At 36.4% G+C, this 22,748-nt stretch overlaps 1 protein-coding gene across 1 annotated transcript in view; it reads right to left on the minus strand.

Moving 5' to 3' along the window:
* Positions 1-22,748, minus strand: part of TTBK2 (tau tubulin kinase 2) — a 65,543-nt gene that overhangs the window by 12,753 nt on the left and 30,042 nt on the right. The window contains exons 6-12 of the mRNA XM_005143902.3: positions 19,670-19,735; positions 18,928-19,020; positions 17,837-17,962; positions 14,799-14,956; positions 13,274-13,490; positions 11,640-11,851; positions 9,874-10,468 (exon numbers count right to left, since the gene is read on the minus strand). Of these exons, the coding sequence (XP_005143959.2) occupies positions 9,874-10,468; positions 11,640-11,851; positions 13,274-13,490; positions 14,799-14,956; positions 17,837-17,962; positions 18,928-19,020; positions 19,670-19,735 (1,467 nt within the window). The remainder of the gene's footprint in view (positions 1-9,873; positions 10,469-11,639; positions 11,852-13,273; positions 13,491-14,798; positions 14,957-17,836; positions 17,963-18,927; positions 19,021-19,669; positions 19,736-22,748) is intronic.

A 22,748-nucleotide genomic window follows, 5' to 3' on the forward strand; every position in this document is an offset into this window, starting at 1 on the left:
CTTTACTTATTCTCTCTTAATGAAATTACGATGCTAGAAAAATGTACTAAATCAGCTGTGTTAGGGGTAAAATAGGCATTTAAATAAATAAATAGATTTGACCATTTCAGGGACAGACAAGAACAGGTGACCCATGTGGTTATAAATTTGGGGAATCTTAAAAAGTCCAATGGATTCCAGAAAACACGAATGTTTAAAACAATAACTTTTTACAGGTCTTTTTTCCTACATGATCCGTGATGTGGATGCTATTACCATGGCTAATTTATTGTCCTGACCTTCACTATACCTTTTCTGCTGTTTCTGAGAAACATAACTACAGAAGGAGAATGTCAGGCTCTGCCACTTCAAATGGATGTTTTCTCTTCAGGCATCATACTATTTGAGAATAAGTCTTAAGAATTATGTCTTAAGAATTTGTCTTAAGAATATGTCTTGAGAATTAAGACATTCATAACAACTGCTTGTCTTCAACTGTTAATTCTGTAGAATTTACAACCTGGAAAGTCTCCGTTGAAAGAACAGCAAACTCAACGCTGTAATTTTAAATTCTTCTTTACACTAAAGGCAGATGTAAATTCTACGGACAACAGACCTTACTAAGCCTTGTAGGCAGCATTTGTATTTCTATGTATCAAGCAGTTGTCTCTGCCACTTAGATAAATGCAACAAATACAACTTTTTACTTGTTTGCATTATAGTGTAGATGGAAATTGTTCAAGAAACATCATTATCAATATAAAATCCAGTTGCTTAAAAGAATGGGAGTGATCTGTGAGCTTCTGCGCATCTTCCAGACATCCCCTTTTTCATTCTAAAATGATGCTTCCCAATATTCCTCATCCTATGTGGTTTTGTATGGAAAATCAATATCCTCCAGAGAAACTTACTAATGAAGAAAATAATGTCACTGTAATCATAGGTCAAGAATCTAACAGTAACGTCTGAAAACAGTAAGAATTCTGAATCACAGCTTGCCTTTGAATCTGATTATACACATTATCAAACACTTTCAATGATGCTGAGTGAAGGCTGTAACGTCACAGCAACTTAATTTTGGGCTAAATTTTATTGGAAAAAACTTATTAACAGTTACCTTGTCATGAATGAGAATTTCTGCACATTTTCCCTACTTAATAAAATCAAATCTACTGTGTATGAAGCAGTTCAGGCAGCTATGGGCTAGACTGGAATTTGGAATTCCTACCTTGATTAAACCCAATATTGTAAATGGTATTAGGAGCTTATTGGGAAAAACCTGATTTAAACTTCATGCTGACTCAATATAGTTTCCATCAGGATAGGAAATAGAGGGGCACAGCAATTCTGTAAACCTTGACATCAGAACCCTACAGCCAACTTTAACCATGGCAGCAGTAAAAAACCCAGTCTCCCTGAACAGAGAAAAGCTTTTCTCTCTTTTCCTTCCAAGACACATCATTTGGTAACGTACCATGCCTTAAAACTGAAATTTTGAAGGGGATTTTGGACAAATATAACCATTATGGATAAATCCATTATTTGGACAAATACATCTATATCCAGTATAACACATTTTAATGGATAAGTACAACGCTAAACCAGAATTTAAACTAGTTCTAAAGCAATCTTAATGCACATGACAAAATCAAATTAATGCCTTTGACAAAGTAAAAGTAATCCTAAAGTTACAATGCAGCAAGAGAAGGATGCTGGGGAGGGACTCTTCATTAGGGACTGTAGTTACAAGACATGGGGTAATGGGTTAAAACTTAAACAGGGGAAGTTTAGATTGGATATAAGGAGGAAGTTCTTTACTGTGAGGGTGGTGAGGCACTGGAATGGGTTGCCCAGGAAAGTTGTGAATGCTCCATCCTTGGCAGTGTTCAAGGCCAGGTTGGACAGAGCCTTGGGTGCCATGGTTTAGTGTGAGGTGTCCCTGCCCATGGCAGGGGGGTTGGAACTGGATGATCTTAAGGTCCTTTCCAACCCTAACTACTCTTTGATTCTATGATTCTGTCTTTGGGGTTTTTTGTTTATTTGTGGTTCTAAAAGGGACTGTTAAATGTGAAAACCAATGTAAAAGCTCATCTCTTGTTACGGCAGACTAGTGAAACCTGCCAAAATTAGTTCATTAAAAATGGTAAAATGTACAACATTTAAGTGCACTCTTGGCTCATAAACCTAAACTATCCAAAATAGAATGTCAATTATAAGTTATATGCATTCTCTCTAAATACCCCTAGAACATGTCAAGAACTCTTACTTTATTCTTCCAACGGTCCCTCAATCCCAGTGAAATGCTTAAAAATTAAGGTAAAGTTTTTAACTCAGATTAGTGTATTATTTCTTATCTTGGCTACGAAGATGATGGCTTGCATTTCCAAAGCATCTTGTGTAGAAGATTTTAGAGCATTTTGTAATTAGTAATGCAACTATATAACTAGAAAGTCTTAAAATGTTCCAGTAAGGTAGAAATTTGAGGAAATTAAGACATAAAAGAAACTCTTTGTATAAGTGACATTTAACTCCAATTGCTTAACTTGAGACACAGATTATCCTTCCCTTATACTAAATCATTAAATTAAAATTAGCCCCCTTATGCATGTCTCATTAAGCAGACACACAAATGCATTAAGCAGAATGACACACAAAACTGGAATCCACCTTTGTTAAGGGCACCTTTGTTATTGTAGAGCAGCCAGTTTAGAAGTATTCTAGAAGACCGCCATGGCTAGATGAGGCATTCACTATCTTATTGAAGAACTACAGCTGAGAAACCATAGATTAAAATCTGAGGTCTCTGATTTTGATTGCTCCTCATGACACAATGTAAGCAATTTCTTCACACCCAGCTCTGGCCAGCAGCTGCTGCACTCACATCACCTTTCCCACTGACCTCACACAACACTATACAGCCCTCTAATGAACAGAGTTCAGAGAACTTACCTGGCTGAAAAATTCACAGAAGAAAAGCCAGAGGTTATGTTTCAAGAGGTTTTGCTGTACAACTGGACCATGCTATAGAGAAAAGGATGCTAATAGTACTCTAGCCCCACTGTTCAGATTCAATATAGTCAAAGAATTGTTTTTTGTCAGCTCTAAGTTGCCAGACTATACTACAGGCTGAATAACTAAGGAGAGTTTAAACAAAAGTACTCCAATTCCCTTCCATAATATATGCATGCCATGAGAGGAGCTCTCATTATCAAACAAATAAAGGTAGACCTACATCCTATACCCTCTCTCTCCACACCACTGAGCAGAGAATATTACAGAGATTTTATGACTTCTATCTGATGTCAAACTAACAGAAGGTGGGTTACAGTTCCTGAACCCTCGAGTGTCAACAATCAGGGAAAAAAATCCCTTTGCTTGATTTCAGGAACAAAAACAGATCCCTGTCCTCTGCAATTCATTAGTTATGAATGTGGAACCAAACTGCAAACAACAGGAAATACATGAAAATATATTCAGTACCAATATTTATGCAGAATAATATAGAATGAGATTTAAATTCTTTTTCATATTTAACTGCAGAAAACTGTAGGTTACTAACACACATATTCATCTTTCATGCTGCTGGAACTTTGAGCTTGCTAAGTACCTAACATTACTGTATTGTAGAACAGAGGACTTGCAAAACTATTTCAGTTCTTCAGTGAGCCATAAAGTACACAAGGCCTTCATTGTTGGAATAAACTGAAGAGTCATGTGCTTGTAGTTTCCGTTGCAAACGAAAAACTGGAAATTAAATTCTCAACAGTCAGGACTTTCAAAATCACAGCTTGAAAAGAAATATGGACTTACCAGGTAAAAAGAAAGAAGCAGCACCTGAGAATGCTACATAAAATCCTCACACCTCTCAGTAGCACCACCTGGCACAATTCCAGTTCTTTATCACATCACAAGAAAGTGTATCACTTTGCAGCCCCTATTAATATTGATGCTATCTTCATTTGTTGAGTGTTAAGGAAGCTGGAGAAGACCCTCTGTGAACAGTTTGCTAATTAAACCCACAATACATTCTGACTGGAAAATTTAAATTGTAGATATACACGCAAATTAAGACATTTTGCATCCTGGGATGCAAACTAATCCTGAAAAATACCAATGCTTAATTTTTAATGAGTTAATTTCTCCTAAATCCCTTTTCCCTAGTCAAAGGGAATGTGATATTTTGGTATTCCATCACAGAATGACAGTAATGAACATCCTGGAGGTAGTTTGTTTCCATAAATTGAGGACAGAGCTATTTTTTTTTCATATTCAGACAAAAAGCAGCCAGAGGCTGCAGAATGAAAACCCTGCTTTTTGAGTTAACAGACAAAATGCTGACAGAAGTACACTAGCTACTTTGCCTTGTTATCACTCACCACTCATCCTATGGAAGTCTGAAAGAAGCTAACATTGATGGATACTTTTAACATCAGTACTCCTGTGCATATTTCACTGAAAAAAAAAAGTCTTTCACAGAGAAGTATTTATAGTCAAAAATACATTAGAAATAAAAGGCAACACAAAATATAATCCAAATAAAATATTAATGGTAAAATGATGATGATATGTTACAGTTTTAGGCATTAATGCTATGTCATACTGCTTTACCAGTCAATGCAAACTCAAGCTGCTTAGCAAATCACAACATTTTTGTGACTAATGCACAAATTATTGTTAACTTCAGTTATGATTCTAAGCCTTCATCTTTCTCATATTGAAATGAAAGTGGGAATACAAAACCATGAATGAAAAGCACCCTTTCTCTAGTGACGTTCTCCAGTAGCTATGACCCCTGATAATTGACATCATTGTTTTGTATACTGCAAGCAGTGGAACAGTTCATTATTTGTTCATTCACAAAGTAGCAATTTGACTACCTCCAGGTCCTTTTTTCTCACATTAAAATAATTTAGATAGTCCAAATTTTAATGTGTTCCCAATTCAATATCCACCTGGTACTCATTATAGGAACACATTAAAAAATATAGAGATTTTAATCTTGGTTCAGAAGAAAGCAAAAATCTTTTTCTGGATTTTATAATCCTATCTTTTTCAAGAGAAAATTCCTCTGAAGAAGTGAATTTACCTTCCAAAACATCCAGAGATGCTGGGTGCTCCAGATCATAGCCTGATTAACAGCTCCTTAAATATTTTACCTCTTCTAAGTGGGACGATACATCTTCCTCATAAAGTATTCCTGCCTTTATTCATGAACAAGTTCCATTCTTATTCCCCAAAATGACCTTTCAAAATATTTTTTATGATGTTGTGTATAGCAGTATGACCAGCATATGCCTTCTATTGAACTGTGCAGAGCAACTGAAAATGTTTAACTGCGCAGATGTGACTGCTACCCTGCAGTCACTTTTATGAAGACAAGGCTTATTCACCTGCTGAAGTTGTGCTTTTGTGATGCGAATGACAGGGGGGAACTTGTTGCCACAGGGAATGACAGGAAGCTGCCTACGACCAGTTGAGCGGGAGGAAGAGGAATGGCTCTCAGCCGATTGACTCCTTGGTAAACCAGCCTCTTTCAGAGGGTCCAAGTGGATGGATAGATTGGCTATAGGGCTCATGGTGCGGAGAATGGGACTTGAAATTCTTGTAGTGGAGAAATGCAGCATATGAGATGAGTTCAGCTGTGAGAACAACATGGCGGGGAAGAAAATAAGGTTTAAAAATCAAGTTTAAAAATAATGATTCTTGTTTATGTCTCGTCTGTATGCAGTTTCTTAGAAGACCATATTCACAATGCACAGGCTGAAAGCTGGTAACTGAAGAGGTGTTTTAAGTGAAATCTTCACATTTTTCATCGATTAAAAATACAACAAAATCAAATCCAAAGTGAGTATCCTTTCACTAGCTGGCTCCTACCTTTTCAGTCAGTCAGTCAGTAGCAATATAGGGCAAATTTAATACATTAACACAGTCTGTTCTGGTTATTGATGATTCTAATAATCCTACAGCTTTGACAAACTATTCTGAAATCAACTGATTCTTTGCAAGGCCTTTTCCAGTGATGAATAAATATCTGATGGTGACACATCTAAATACCTGTAAATAAGATTGCTATGTACAGTTTGCAATTCTTTGTTCCAAGTATATTTAGACAAAATCATGAAGAGCAGAGCTATGGAAATTTTTGCAAGCTTCATGAAGGTAATTTTCTGTTTCCTGCTATAGTATTTGTAGTTATAATCTGTATTCCTTGGAAACAGACAGCACCTGTCAAGCACTTCAGTTTCCAAGGAAAAGGTATTTGCATTGTGTCAGAAATAAATGGAAATGTAAGAGCACGTTTTTGATAAAATATAATACTACTTCAATGTACAAAATTCTAAATAATAAAATAGATCCACACATTCAAACTTCTTCTATAACCATGCACATGTATTTATGGTATTAGGTTATTAATCAAGTTTGACCAGAGCAAACTGTTGTTTAATTTAAACTTCAGATGAAAGCAGAATTTGCTGTTGCATATCCATTTACTTCAACTCCATCAGGGAGTTGTCTTCAGTGAAATATCTGCTTGCCAAATTCATGCTGCGAAGTTTTGTACATGAAGTTCTCTGCAATTCAATACAAACACAGTAAATGAATGAGGCCATGGTTCAACAACGCAGCAAGTGCAGCTCCAGGCTTTTAAGTTCCAAATCAAGGAAAAGAAAAATTGAGCTGCAAAGTGCTGCTCCAGTGTTCACCATTAGACTTGTGACAGATTAACTTCATACCAGCAGACACTACTGCAAATCAGGTACTGTCTGTCCTCCTTCAGCCAAAGTCAACATAAAGCCACTACGAAAGCATTAAGTCATCATATATACCCTAGGATGCTCTGAATAGTTCAAGAGAAATGTGACCATATGCCCATAACTGAGACAGATTAAACTGGTATTTGCTGGTAGCACACAAAATCTGTACTGCAACTGGAAACCCATGACTGATAACATGAAAATTTGTTCTTTTATTTGCAGGTTTTATCACAATAGATAGCATAATTTGCTGCAACTTTCTATGCCTGAAACTTTCACTTCCCAAGACGGTAACTTACATATCTTTCTCTCTTATTTCTGAGTTCAGGTTTCTTTCTGAACTATTACAACTTTACATTCTTATTAGAATGCTGATGTTGCCTGAAACAAGTAAGTGATCTTATAATCAATTACAGGAAGTTCATGTACACACACAGTTTTAAGAAGAAAATTTATCTACAAATGGAAGGACTGCAGATCAGCAATTTTTTCCTTCTCGAGAAGATAAAATTATGGGTGAGTATATGAACTTTTAGTTTCTCATACGGGAATGTCCTTGCTACTACTTACTACTTAAAGAGTGAGCAATAAAGCCCTGAAAGAAATTCTGAATAAAGAAGAACCAAAGTAAAAAATTAAAAACTACATAAAACAGGAGAACTATCTTATTCTATCACCACTGAAGTAATCGCTTGCATACTTAACAAACCTATCAGAATAAGCTCAAAGATCATAATTCATTATACATTCTCCTAAGTGATTGTGATTTTTAACCCCTTTTAGTTACACTTAAGTAATCTGATTTATGATTACAATCTTGCATTCTTGGATCCAAGCTTCTCTTACTAACTTGTGCAATGTAATAAGTAAAATATAACCTTTTGCCCATTATTAGTATTGTCAGGAAGGTGCTACCTAGATAAAATTACTAAAGAACAAGAACATCTGCTCCACAAGCAAGGATCACACAAAGAACAGTTTCAGGTGGATAAATGCTTTGAGGAAGAAAGAAAAGGGCTCTACCAAAGAAGCTCCCTAAGGTCACCAGAACTCTGGAACAGAGAGAAGAGGCATAAACATAACACTCTCTCCCTGTGAAGTAACCAGGACACTCACCTGTAAGAGCAGCTTGGTTGCAGTACCCACTCAAGTAATATTTAAATATCTTTTATGTACTGAAATACCATCAACGAAGGACAGAAAGAACAATTCATTCCCAAATATCCTCCTGGGCTTTGTCTGACTTTCAAGGGCTAATGAAGTAGATGGAAGACTACCACAAACTGCCATCACAATTGGAATAGACACACTCTGTTCCCAGTTTCTAAATCAGCCAAATAATTTCTATTTTCTTTATTCCCAGTTCAGTTTATAATTTAAATTCCACATGATTCACCTTGAAAACAGTAAATTCTTTCCTGACATTTATTCTTGCCCTCACAGCACTACTTGCCCAGCAGGATAATATAAGTCATATTCATTTCCCCCATTTTTGAGATCATGACAAATATCGCTTACCTGCTTTCAAAGCCAAACTAAAATATAACCTCATCCCAGTGTCTACTTCAACCAGTATTTCTTCCAATAAATCTTATAATTAATCTTGGTTATAACTATTTCTGCTCCCATGCCCAGAAGCTTCTTCCTTTGCAGATACTGGCTCTTTCCATTGTAGCATATGATATTTACATCATCTCTACTTTCACTTCAAAGTAAAATAGCAATTTCCCAAAAAAAACTTGTGGAAAGTGGGATTTGCATACAAAATCTCAAGCTGTTTTTAATGGCTTTTCAAATAAAATCACCTGCTAATTGGTATTTTGCACAGGAATAAGTGTTGCTCTTTCCTGTTTTAATAAAATTGACATTAAAATAGAAAAACTTAACAACTAAAAACAACTGAGCAATTTAATTTTTCACCTTTAAAGTTTCTAGTCCATCAAAAGCTCTTTCTTACAACTAGTATTTCAATGTAACTCTCAAAAATCTTTTCCTGCTTAACACAGTTCTGTATTTTGAATCATATAAAATGCATTTTCTGTAAGCTACATAATCCACAAAGTATGGTATCTTAATATAATCTTGCATGAAAGATATGATCTTGCATTTTTCGTGAGAACCTAGGTGTATTCGAAATTTGCTGTACAGCTACAGTTAAGTAAAATGAGTAGTTCATTTTTACCATAAAGCATATTCCACACCTCATAATAAATGAGTAGCTGGTGACAAGTTGTTTTTTTCTAATGAGAGAGTATTGCCCTTTATATCACAGATGTCACAGATGACACAATATCTAGTGAGAAAAGGGGAGAAGTAAAACCAGGAGCTGATTCCCAATTTACTTAACAATTAATCTCACTTCCTCTTTAATTAAAGCCAATAAAGTCTACTAAGAACCAGTGACAAAGGAGGAAAAAAAAGTAAACATGCAAAAACTGTGCAAATGAGAATTCTTTAGGAAAGACAAACGCAAAAACTAGAGGGTTCAATGGAAGCAAAGCAATCTGTCTTAGTGAAAACACTGGGGGGCAAAGCTGTAGCTGCAAAATTATCTTACAAGTGAGAAGTATCAACAATTTATTAAAGCTAACAAGTTGCTTGTATAAGTACAATTAGAAATTTCAGAAGGAACAGGAAGAAACTAAAGGAATTCCAAAAGAAAGCACTACGTCAATGATGATGAGAGCAAGTAGCACAGTTTCTTTAATTTCAGGCATTTAGGCTTTTCCTGGAACACATGAAACATTGTAACACCGTATTTTACATATTCAGTTAAATTTTATGTTTATGTACTGCAAATATAATAAATATATATTTGCATGTATATCACTGATTAGGAATCACTGTGTAAGGACCTTCTTTTATATGTATCTCTATATGAGCTATTTATTTATTTATTTAAATTAAGGCCAGTTCTGTGGATCATATCTGCAGAATTAAAAGCTACTTTCATGGGAGAATGTAAACACTCATATAATAGAACATGAAAGATCATTCCTCAAGAATCAAGTCCCATATCTGATGAAACTAGGAATTTCTGCCACACTACTGCATTTTAGTCCCTGCCTTTTCCCTTGCTATCTCCCACAGTAATTCTGAATAAAAAGAGGTTCAGTAAAACAGTGACCATTTCTCTTACCGGAGTGAGTGCTCCTTCAGCTTGAGCTTCCATAGGACTTGTAGGGGTGGCTGCAAGCTGTCCAGCAGCTCCTGACAAAAGTTCCAATTTATCTGTAAGCTGTTCAGAAGCAGGAGGATGACACTCCATGGCTAGAACTAACTCCACACCTGAGGTCTGGTCCTTGGCATGGACATTGTTTCCTGCCCAACCACCCTGTCTGGGTTGCTCTTCTGCAGGGGACTCCTCTAGAACTTGTAGTACCTCTGGCTCTTCATCTGAGGGACTTCCAGTTGCTTTGTGCTCTAAAGCCTCATTTGTTCTGAAGTCCTGCAAGTCCCGTTCCTTATCTATTATTACCCATTCCTTAGAATCAACCTCCTGCCTGCAGGAGCTTAAGTTAACAGCTACAAATCCATTGCTAATAACACCATCAGCATGTTCTGGAGAACTAGCTGACACAGGCTTTGAAGCGTCTGGAAGATACTCTTCATCATAGTGCCAAACATGGTCCGTGCGGGCAGCCACAGGAGCAGGTGTTTTCTGAGAAAGAGGAGGAACAGCAGCAACAGGAGTCTCTGCCGTAGCATTCAAGTCTTTTTGCATCTTCCCCAAACTTAAGAAGAGAGGATAAAATCTAAATTAGTTAATAATTAATAATTAAGTAAATAACGTAAGCTATATTTGAGGGTTTTCAGCAAAGGAAAACTGTATATATCTAAAAATTTGTTGTCATATTTTAGAACAACCTACAATGGTTGAAAGATCCACAATTTCACACAAATAACTCTGAAGTCAAGTAAAAAAGGGTGGGTGGCATTAGATTTGCACATATGGTAATTGTAATATATCATGCTGTACTGTAAATGTAATTCCTAGAAGAGAGAATAGTGAGTGGATTCAAACTCTGAGGCTACCACGAGATGTCCACTGTACTTAATTTATGCTGCAAAGCAGACTCAAATCAGAACAGAAGAAACAGATGTCTCCAGCAGCAGTTAGTAGATGCTTTCAAGAAGAATGTATTGATTGTTTTGATTGATTCCCTACTTATGGCTTTGCATAACTTCCTTCATCAAACAAATTCAAATTCCTAACCCAACTATGATGTATTTAGAAGGATTTTGCCAGTGTCAGCCCCTCAGCTCTCTTCTATCACAACTCAGCCTCCACCTTTCACTCAGATTTCACTGTGTCCTTCCTCCCTTTACTCCTTGTACACATAGGCAAATTGATGGAATCTGTTGTCGTACATCTGTCTCTTCTCTACCTTCGAATTCCATTTTCAGACCTTTGTCTTCTATCGAATTTTTATAATGACACAACACTTTTGGGCATAACTAAACCTGCTGCATGCAGGCAGATTCCCAAATTTATCTCATAACTCCACTTCTTGTAAACTGTCCTTCTCCTGTCCTTCTAACCCCATGTTACCTCTATTGAGCACCTGATATCATTCTTATTTAAGATGAGTTGTACTGTCAAGCATATCCCACTGAAGAAAACTGAAATAAGCATCAGGGTTACACCACTAGGTCTTGAAATAAATTCTCAAGTGTGGGAGTCTGAATTTAACTGTATACTAGCACTAGTATTTTTTTAAAGAAGCTACCAAGTAGTGAGATCCATTAATCAAGCAATATTATGAATGCAGTAAATACTTTGCTGTAGTTTATATAAGCCTAACACAGCAGCTCCATTCCTGGTTTCACACGGCAGATGAATGATACTACCTTAACTATATAACCTGAAAATATCCAAGCATAAGAAAATGACAATGTCTTTACCAGGTCTCAAGAAATTTATCAGTGTCTGGCTTTGACTCCAATGTCAGACGCTTCTCCAGTTCAAAGCTGTGAATTGAACGTAACTTTCGCACCAGTGGGACATCTCTGTCTAACTGGGTGGTCTCTGAACGAACACGAATCGGAGAACCGAGGCTCGGGGCATTAAGCATGCCATTCACTGGCCCATGGCTGTTTTCTTCCTCTGTGGCTGCCTGTGCAAAAAGCAAAGTAAAAATGTAAGCAGTAAAAAAAGGAAGTACTGCATGGTAAATACAATCCAGGGTTTTAGCCTGTGATAATTCGTATTTGAACCCTAAAGTTCATGACAGAGCTAAGGAAGCTTAGATATGCTCTTTAGCACACAACAGACAAAATACTGGTAATATACTAGTTCTGAATAGGTCTGAGATCAGGAGTCCCAAAACCCCAGTAATACACTTAAATTTACTTTGGTATTCCACACCCACATCTGAAATTTTCTTTAATAGTCTGAAACTTGGCACTTAGTAGCATCTTCAGTTTGCTTTTATAGTCAAGTGCTCTTCTTAAAAAGAAGTCAGCTTCCAAGCTGTCTTTATGATTCTCTGGAGCACATAACACTGTTATACACTAAATCTACTAGATATTTTCTGTGACTTAGAACTATGTTTCAGTTCAACCACATTCCATCTTTTATACTAGCTAGACATAACTTAGACCTAGGAAATCATGATCATCCTTAGTTTCAGCGGGTATAACTAATAGAAATTGCCTTTGTTTAAACCAGAACAATTTCTTTCTCCCTCTTTGGTAAAAAAAAAAAAAAAAAACCAACACATTTGAAAATAGGCACTATATGTCTCATTCTTTCCCACAATAAATTTGTTCTAGTACACAAGTAGTAACAGTTTCAAAACTAGACAGCTCTGCTAGCTAAACATTTTAGCTAGGATGCTAAACATTGATGTTACTTAAGTAACATTAAGCTAAACATTTTAGCTAGGAGATTTTAGCAGCAGATCCCTCTTTATGTTCAAAACATTTTCATATCAAGAAACAGGGCAACATTTGACCAACTACGAATCGTGATTATGAGCAAGGGAGATAGGAACCACCTCTCAGAGATCACTTTTCAAAACTGAGCAGCATTCTTTTCTAAAGACTAGCCCTTGAACCTCTTTGGATAGATACAATGGTATCGTATCTTATGGAGATAAAAACACCAAGTGAATTAAATGGATACTGCCAATCACACTGTCAATCTGTCAATTGAAGAAGAATATTTAAGTAGATTTCATATATTCAGTATCTAACTTTTATACTTGCAGGACGCATGAAGTTTGCTTTGGTTTCACTTAGTGAGCAAGAATCAAAATCATGTCTGAAGAACACGAATAAACTACAAAGAATCTCAAATTATCAGCAATCTCCTCTTCATCACGAAGACCAGATAAAGTGATACAAGGCCAAAAAGCTTGTCTGCTTGTTCCAGTATGTAAATCACTCTAATATTTAGCGCTACCATAAATCTTGTTTCTTTAGACCATTCTGGCTAACCAGTATTAGTAAGACTGCAATATTAAGTATATTTTATGTGTACTATGAGGACAGGAAACTGTTCCAAGATGATCTTTACAATGCAGATTTGTAAGTACCTTACAGATCCCTAGTTTAATTTTGTTTCTATTTGCATCCATTTCTTCCCAAACATCTTTTTCCTGAGGACGCTGATGTCCAGGGGATCCAGGTAGTTTCTCTGGTGAGACACCAACAGGAATACCATTCTCTCCATCACTGAGCTGTTCATCAGGAAACACTTCATCTGTGTTTTCTCGCAGCAAGTCTCCTGGGATAGGAGTGGCATTGGCAATTCTACAAAAGCAGTTAAAAAAAGAAAATAAAAAAATCAGAAACAAAAATTTTGACACTCTAAGAAAGCAGAAAAAAAGTACAAGCATGCTTCTGCAGAAAAATACATCTTGCAGAGTATTTAATATAAAGCCCCCTACTTGTTGCCTTTCACAATTTATGTTTCTTTAATTTAGACACATAATAAAAGAGCAAATCAAAAAACAATCACTCAAAAGCTGGGTTTTTTAATGTTTTGGAAGAAACTTCTGAGAAAATTTGTTAGAGTTCATGTCCAGGCCCCCAACTTTTCTACATATTCTTCTATGTAGAAAAAATATTAATGGCAATTTTCATAATGTAGTTCCTTTTTTGCAAAATTTGGTAGAATAACAAAACATACTATGTGAAGAAGAGAGATCACTCAGAAAATTAAATACTGTTTTAATCACTACTCTTATCGAAGTGCTATTTTGGTCCAGTTATTGATAATCAAAACATAAGCCTAACACTAACAAAACACTACATTTTAATTAAAGTTCTGAAATCCCAGAAATTTAGGTGATTTAGGTCTAAGGCTTAACTCAGTATCGTGAAAGTGAAGCAATGCTAGTTCTAGAAAGCAGCCAGAAGGTCATTTCCAGAAGGTCATTTCCAGAAGATCAGCCAGAAAGTCATTTCTTTACAATCACTAAAATTGCTGCCAAGATTATAAATAACTCCAGTGCGATGTTTCATGTGATAATGGGACTGAATCACATGTAAAATCTCTTTCAACTTCAGTGTGTTCAATAGCACACACTGTACACCTGTGTAATAGTAACATCAGTTAATGTCTTGACTGATATTTAACACTTTTTTAATTTTTAATTACTCTGAAATCATGGATTTAATACATTCTACACGAAATACATAAAATTCCTGTGGTTTTCAGCCTCACTACAAGGTCAAAACTCCTATATCAGAACCTTCGTTACTCTTAGATAAAAACTGTATCCGTTCAAGGCCTAGAACAGGCTCAAAGTCTTCCTCTGCACCCATAAACACTTCTTATATTCAATCTCTTGAGATGAGTCCAACTTCCTTAATTACAGAAGATCTCAGAGACCACGTTAAATATTATTTTTTAAATGTGACCAAAATCTATCAGGATCTTTCAGGACAGTATAAACAGGAACCCTAAAAAGGGAAATATTTCAAATGCTCCCAAACCTCCATTCCTTTATTTATTCAATATCCTGCAGAAAAAAACCCCACTAAATTATGGAGATAATTTCTCTCTGGTACTCTATGACTGCTTTTTAAGTGACCACAATTTAAGTGCATACATACCCAATCGCAGCTGGAGTAAGACGAGTGTGTAACTGAGGTGTGGTTGAAGTTGTTGTTGTCGTCAGAGAGCCATCAGTTCCACTCTTCTCCCAGTCAAAAGGGTCACTTTCAATAACCCCAAACGTTTTCATGCTGTTGTCAAACACAGACATGAGAAGCTACAAATGAAGAAGAAAGATAATAAGCTTCATTTTGTCTAAGAGTCAAGCAAGTATGAAATATCCTCCTGTAATACTTCAACATGTCTCTTCTTTTTGACTGCCAATAATTTTCAAGGAAAAATGACACAGTTCTTTACATTAACCATTTCCCACTTTCCAAGGTTCCAAACTGAAGATACTTAAAATTTTAAAATAAAGAAGCAAACCACATCTGTGTTCTTATCAGTAAAGAGGGACAGAGATACACCACAGGCTTCCGTAAGAAGACAGAAAGACATACACACAACTACATTACTGCAGAATAGCATCCAACAGCTCTCCAGCAGAGGAAGATAAAGAAGCATATTCAGTAACAAAGCTAGAAACCAAGAAAATTAATAAATATGTAGGGAAGGATATGGATTTGTTAATTCACATATTTCTGTTATTTAGAAGTATGTATTATTTACTCTATCTAATGCTGACATTCATCCACAGAAATGTCACACTGGAAGCTTTCCACCCTCACTTTATGCTATGAAAAAGCAACTAGAACAAGTTGTTTCCATGACAAAGAAAGAAATTCCATCTACTTTCTTCTACCTGTGAATAAACTTTGACTCATTCTAGATACTGGTGGGAGGCTGTGTCCGTATCACATAATCTCTTACTCTGTAACATTTCTAAAGTTAATCCATCTGTCCCCTCCAAAGCTGAAACTCTAGTTTTCACCCTTTTTTCCAGTCTAGGATGATGAAAATTTTTCTGTGGCCTCCTTTGAAAACTCCTACCCTTTCACAACTAAAAAGGGATGGGAAGACTGGATTGGTTTTCTTTTATAAAGTGGTTGTATGCTTACCCTCAAGAACCTTTGGTGGGCCATCAGCTCTGGAGTGCTACTGAAATGCACGTAGCCATTTTTCACTCTCTGTCCCCTACATACTCTCCTTTATTCTTATGTTCCTGTAAACCTTAAGCAGTCTCTCTGAAGTCATTTTTAAGGTCATTCTCCTTTAAATCTTTCCTAAAATTTCAGCCATAATGCAAATATAAACTCAAGTGCTTAATGTTGTTACGCTGTGGCAATGTGTGCATAAATACCTGAATAAACTAAACATATGTGACACTGCCAAATCAAACATGAATTCTGGGCATGTGTGATAAACTTTTTAGACTGTAAACTCTTGCTGTGGTTTAGACCCAGCCAGTAACCAAGCACCACACAGCCATTTGTTTACACCTCCCCTCCCTTACACCTTTCCTAGCCAGGGCAGAAGGGGGAGGAGAATCAGAAGAATGTAACCCCACGGGTTGAAATAAGAACAGCTTAATAACTAAAATACAGTAAAATACAGTGATATTAGAAAGAATACTAATAATAACAATAATAATAGGAAACAACAAGAGAAGAAATGAAAGCTCAGAAAGCATAAGTGATGCACAACACAATTGCTCACTACCTGTTGACTCATACCAAGCCCAATCCAAGCAGCAATCAAAACGACTAGGTATTTGGTGATTTCTGTAGTCAGTACTTCAGGCTTGAAAACCCATCATGGCTGCATGCTGTGCTTTAGGCTGTATATAGCTGTATATGGTGGTTAGCTCCAGATTTTGGAAAACTGACAGAATGACTATCACTGAGGAAGCAATCTGATCAATTTAATTTAAGGAGCACCCACTAGAAGCTACAACAGGAGGACAGCACCTGATGCTAACAGAATCATAGAATAGTTAGGGTTGGAAAGCACCTTAAGATCACCCAGTTCCAACCCCCCTGCCATGGGCAGGGACACCTCTCACTAAACCATGTCACCCAATGCTCTGTCCAACCTGGCCTTGAACACTGCCAGGGATGGAGCATTCACAACTTCCCTGGGCAACTCATTCCAGTGCCTCACCACCCTCACAGTAAAGAATTTCTTCCTTATAGCCAATCTAAACTTCCCCTGTTTAAATTTGAACCCGTTACCCCTTGTCCTGTCACTACAGTCCCTAATGAAGAGTCCCTCTCCAGCACCTTTCTAGGCCCCCTTCAGATACTGGAAGGCTGCTATGAGGTCTCCATACAGCCTTCTCTTTCAGCCTGTCTTCATACAGGAGATGCTCCAGTCCCCTGATCATCCTCGTAGTCCTCCTCTGGACTTGTTCCAATAGTTCCATGTCCTTTTTATGTTGAGGACACCACAACTGCACACAATACTCCAAGTGAGGTCTCACAAGAGCAGAGTAGAGGGGCAGGATCACCTCCTTCGACCTGCTGGTCATGCTGCTTTTAATGCAGTCCAGGATACAGTTGGCTTTCTGGGCTGCAAGCGCACACTGAAGCCGGCTCATGTTCATTTTCTCATTGACCAACACCCCCAAGTTCTTCTCCGCAGGCCTGCTCTGAATCTCTTCTCTGCCCAACCTGTAGCTGTGCCTGGGATTGCTCCCACCCAGGTGTAGGACCTTGCACTTGGCATGGTTAAACTTCATGAGGTTGGCATCAGCCCACCTCACAAGCGTGTCAAGGTCCCTCTGGATGGCATTCCCTCCCTCCAGTGTATCAACCGAACCACGCAGCTTGGTGTCATCAGCAAACTTGCTGAAGGCACAACCAATCCCACTGTCCATGTCACCGACAAAGATGTTGGACAAGAATACTGCTAAGACTGCAAAGCAACTGCCAATTGTTTTTAGAATCTTGATGGCCTTACTCTTCCCAAATGGAAAAAAAATTGTATCTTTGAATCACAAAGTTTCCAAGGCACTAGATGTTTATTAAAATAACGTTGTGGTGGCACAACCTATAATCAGTACCCAGACCACCTACTTAAATCAAAGGAAATTAAAGATGTAAGAGCATAAAAAGTTGCTATTTAAAAATCAGAAAGACAAAATAGTAAAAAAGTTTACCTGGTAATCGGGCTTTGTAAAGTAATCTAAATTAGCAATGTGATCCAGAAAGACATTGAATTCTTGAGGAAGATGTTTCAACATAAGTCTGTGCTCGTACCTTTCTTTAATAGAGCCCACTTGCTCCTAGGGAGAAATTATCACAGCAAATATTAATACTCCTTCATTCTCTGCTATGACATACTCACCTTGTAACTTACAGCCATTCAATATACTACTGGCCAGAAAGACATGCAATTACATTACACTGAATATGACCGAGGAAAGCAATTCTACATCAGATAGCAAGATAGATTCTGTCATTGCCCTCAGTACACATGCAAAATAAAGTACAAACTTCAAACTCAATATGAAATGCCATTTAATTTTCCGCTGTGTTTGAATGCTGTCTGATATCAAGGCATCATCTGAAGTTCAGTCACTTTTTGGTGTATATTTGGTCATCACAGTATATTGTATAAGATTAGTAAATCCTGTTTTGTGTAACAGGAATAAATCAAACCCCAAAAAATTAAAAGACATACTACCTGTATACCACTTGTCATCTACTAATGCATAAACTGTATTAGAGACTAATTAGGTTTCAAACTAATTTCAAAAGAAGTTGAAAGAAGCAATAATAGGCTAAACAGATGCTGTTTCTTCACATATGTCACCTATGTTATTTATGACTAAAGGCATTACTGCATATTAACTGATTCACTTTTGTTCACCAGCAAATAAGAAATGCCCATTTCACAAATAATCAAAACAGATGAGAAATTCTAAGTCTGATTGGGGAAATAAAAAAGTACTCAAGTGAAAACAGGAAAATTAAATAAATAGCATACACTTACTTATACACTTACTTTTGTCTTTTAAACATCTGCAAACTAGATGTGCAATCCACTTCCTGCTTAGAACAGGTCATAAAACTTGATTGCTTTTTATACCATGACACTAGCAATGAGAACTAACACTTAGAAAACACTGGAAAAAGTAATGTTAAAATTAATGAACCAGATATTCTTAGTGTAATCTTTATCACAGCATTCGTCTGCAATTCAGAAGTAAATCTCCCTCATGCTCTTTGGTTTCACTTCTAGTTTTACCTTATCTTTTATTTTTCTCCAAGGCAGCTGCCCAACCACAAATTCTACCAACATGTAGAATAGGGACCACAGGTCATCATGCCGACCCATTTCCTGTAAAAAAGAAATATTAATCAAATGAATCTCACAAATATCTAGAAGACAAAAGGAAGGAATAGCTTCTTTAGTGCTCTGGGGACTTACGTTATTATAGATTAAAAAAAATAATATAATCAAAGCTTCAAAAAAAGTTTGTATAATTAAATCCAGCAACTATTGTAAGTAGTAAATTTCCATAGAAGATGTATAAAAACAAAACAGAAGTTGAAGTGTGTTAAAATAATATTGAAAATATCCATACTGGAAGAGATATTTATTCAGATTTCTTCAGTGTATGATGTTAAGATAACATACTGGACATCATGTACTTTAGAAAACTCAATAACTTCACCTTTTAATTTATTAACTTACAATTGAACAGCAAAGGCGACTATTAAATTCACTCTTATTTCTACAACAAGAAGTTTTTTACCCATGACTGCTGTGTATTATCCTTTCCCAAAATTAGTAAGTATTAATTTCTATATATACATTTTTTTGAAATTAGAATTTAATCAATACTTAGAGTATTAATTTATACATAAGTACACACATAAGAACACATAATAAATACATTCATAAGAATACAGAAAAGTAATAGCAACTGCATTACAGACTGCTTTCAGTTGCATTAGATGGGTATGATATAGATGGAGATACTCACTCTGTTTCTATGAGCATTGATTGATGCATATCGTACTGTTCCTCGAAAACCAGCGACAGCTCGTGGCTGTCAAAGAATAGAAAAAGATTCTCATTGTCAGAAATAAACCCTCTCACTACTTCACTTAGCATCTACAAGGTTAGTACAGAGCCACATGAAGAATCATTTGAGGCTTTGTTTTCAATTTATTGTGTTTTTACAAGTTTTCAGTGGGTATCCACATAGGTACCACAAAGTGACACACATCATAGTTTTTTTAAACCACCCTTTTATGTCAAGTTTTTGTTTTCCCCAGGCATCAGGTCCTGTTTAATCCATCCCTCAAATAAGCTCTATCGCAGAACTATTCCTCTTTTTTCTTCCTCCAATAATGAAGTCAATTCTTGATTTTAACTATTAGAAATCTGAGTTTCTACATTCTGACAGGATCTAAACCATAATGATTTCTTCCACTTTGCTGTAACACCAGTATGACGTGGTGTGAGCACACAACCAGGCACTTACTGAAATGTGCTAGCAACATTTTCACAAATTAATTTCTGAACTAGCAAACCAATCAACGTCTTGAGAAATTCCAAAAGCAGGGAAAGCCACAGGTAAGTCTCAAAGCTGTGGCTGAGCAATGAACAGCAAAGGCTACACTACAGGCACCAGTTAAAAACATTTATTTCTTTTCTAATTTCTGAATATCAGCATATGTGAATATCCCAGACATTCTACATATTGTACGAATATGTCAGTTGTTTTATATATTTTCCCTTCCTTCTTTCCTTCAAATAAAAGGTTACAAAAAGAATGTCATAATTGATAATAGTGAGAATTAGTACATATTTACAATTTTAGATATCAAATCATGGTATTACTACATTGTCTAAGACAAACACCCAACCCATGCTGTCCCCTTAATTATTCATTCTGCATAAGAGAACTACCAGAACTGCTAAATTTGCTGTCTTTTACACAATCTTATCTTCCCAAGTAATAATTCTGTGTTTCCTCTAACACTGAATGTGAGAAACTTTAATCATCTTCCTCACCTCTGACTTGTTCTTATTGGGTATTGCTGCTCTGTCTGCCTGTGCCACACTCATGACAATTCTTAAGCTTTTTAACAAAATCTGCACAATATATTGAAAAGTCTAATTTGATATTCAGAGAGATAACCACAATATAAATGTATTACCCTATTAAGATAAAACACTTCAGGTTCTCCCAGCATATGTATGCAAAGGTATAATTTCTTATCTACCAAGAGATGCTACACAGAGGTATCATTTAACTACATCAGGAGCTGCCATTACTGTCAGTAATCCTATCAATTAAATCCAGCAGAATTATACAGCACTATCTTTTAAAAGGATTCAACAGCCCACATAATCAATACCTGCTAGAGTGGTACAAAAAGAGCTGAACCAGTGTTAGTTAAGGTGGAGAATATTTTCTAGGATGTCTGTAGCATGCACAGGTTCTTAGATGATGTTCCATGAATTTTAGGTTTTGCATGTTATCATAAAGTTTAAATGGTGTTTGGAACACATTTTGTGTTCAGGCAGGACAGACAATTGTGTTACTACCTTAAATCTTGTAAGTATATCATATTCCATAGGGAACACTACCCTGAAATGAAGCATAACACTGTAATTGCAGAAATTTCACAGTACCATGAATAGCTTTAAATGCTTTGGAACTGCTACATTTCAGGAGAAACTAAATTCACCAAAAAAAAAAGAAAAAGGGACTTAAGTCTCCTTATCAGTAGCTCTAAAGACTGGCAACCATCCAAGTAAGAATAATTCAGCATCAGTGCCGAGACAAACAAAATACAGGTAAATTTCCAAAAACATGCTGTTTGATGAACAGCACCTCTTCAGAAGGGCACCAAGAGCTTAACTTTAAAACACCCCAAAATATGAATGTGGTAAATTCTAAGAGCATAAAGTGTCAAAAGATGAAACCAAATGGTTACTGTCTTCAGCCTCTAGTCTGAACTTTACAAAGGAAGGACTATATTTAGTTTTACTAAGTTAAACATTTCCATTCTGGTGAAAATAATGAAAAATATGAAAACTAGGATGAAATGAGACTTTTATTCCTAGAGTTATAACTTTAACTTCTACTTGATAACTACCACAAAAATATTTCAGTTGCTTGATAAGAAAATAAAGGAGTAAGAAATAGCATGTGGAATCTAAATTATCCCATCCCCTAAAAACCCTAATGATCTGATATCTAATCTATTCCAGTTCTGTCCTGGGGGAGAAAAGTCCCTATGGGGAAATTTCAATGTGTACCAACGCAGCTGCTTTTGAATGTTAAAGTCAGTGCAATCCTTACACATCCCTGTAATATTATTTGCCTTAAGATGATTTCAGTTATCCTGGGTGAGAAGCATGAATATTGTTTTATACATTAGCTTATCATGAAAAGAATACTGAATTCTTTACCCCAGCAAGGATATCTAAATCCTTTTACAATGTCTTGCCTTGAAGTGTAGCCTCTTTTACACTTTAAGACAATGAAATACTTCTTACCAATGCAGCTGGTCACTGTTTCATAGTGCTATTACAATGCCACACAACAACAATAAATTAATTCTACCACATCACTAACAACACGAATGACGGCTGTAGTAAATCAAATCAAGTTTGCCCAATTCAGAATAGAATGTAGAGACTTCTGAGCATTTGCAAAACTTTGGCAACTGTTTCAAAGTTCTTTATGCACCTCACAACAGCTTGTACATAGCGGAAGAGAAATATTACAGGCAATAATAGCAACCTCCTGAATGACTCACCATGTTTTTTCAAATGATCTCCCCTCCCCATTACCAATCATGTTAATTTGCTTTTAGATGCCTCCAAATTCTTCCTGAGCTCACCTGTCACCACCTTGCTGAAGCATGGTTTGCAGTATTGTCTTCCAGACACCTTATCTAAGAAAGCTGCTACCACAGCAACTGAGCTTTCTTAAAGCAAAGTAGATTTCCTTGTTGAGAACAAAGCTTAATATGTCCATTTTTTCAATCATTACAGGTGACTTATTAATACAGCCAAAGGGATTGATGACATTTCTGGAGCAT

Source organism: Melopsittacus undulatus, chromosome 4 (assembly GCF_012275295.1).
Source record: "Melopsittacus undulatus isolate bMelUnd1 chromosome 4, bMelUnd1.mat.Z, whole genome shotgun sequence".
In the NCBI taxonomy this organism is placed as follows: domain Eukaryota; kingdom Metazoa; phylum Chordata; class Aves; order Psittaciformes; family Psittaculidae; genus Melopsittacus; species Melopsittacus undulatus.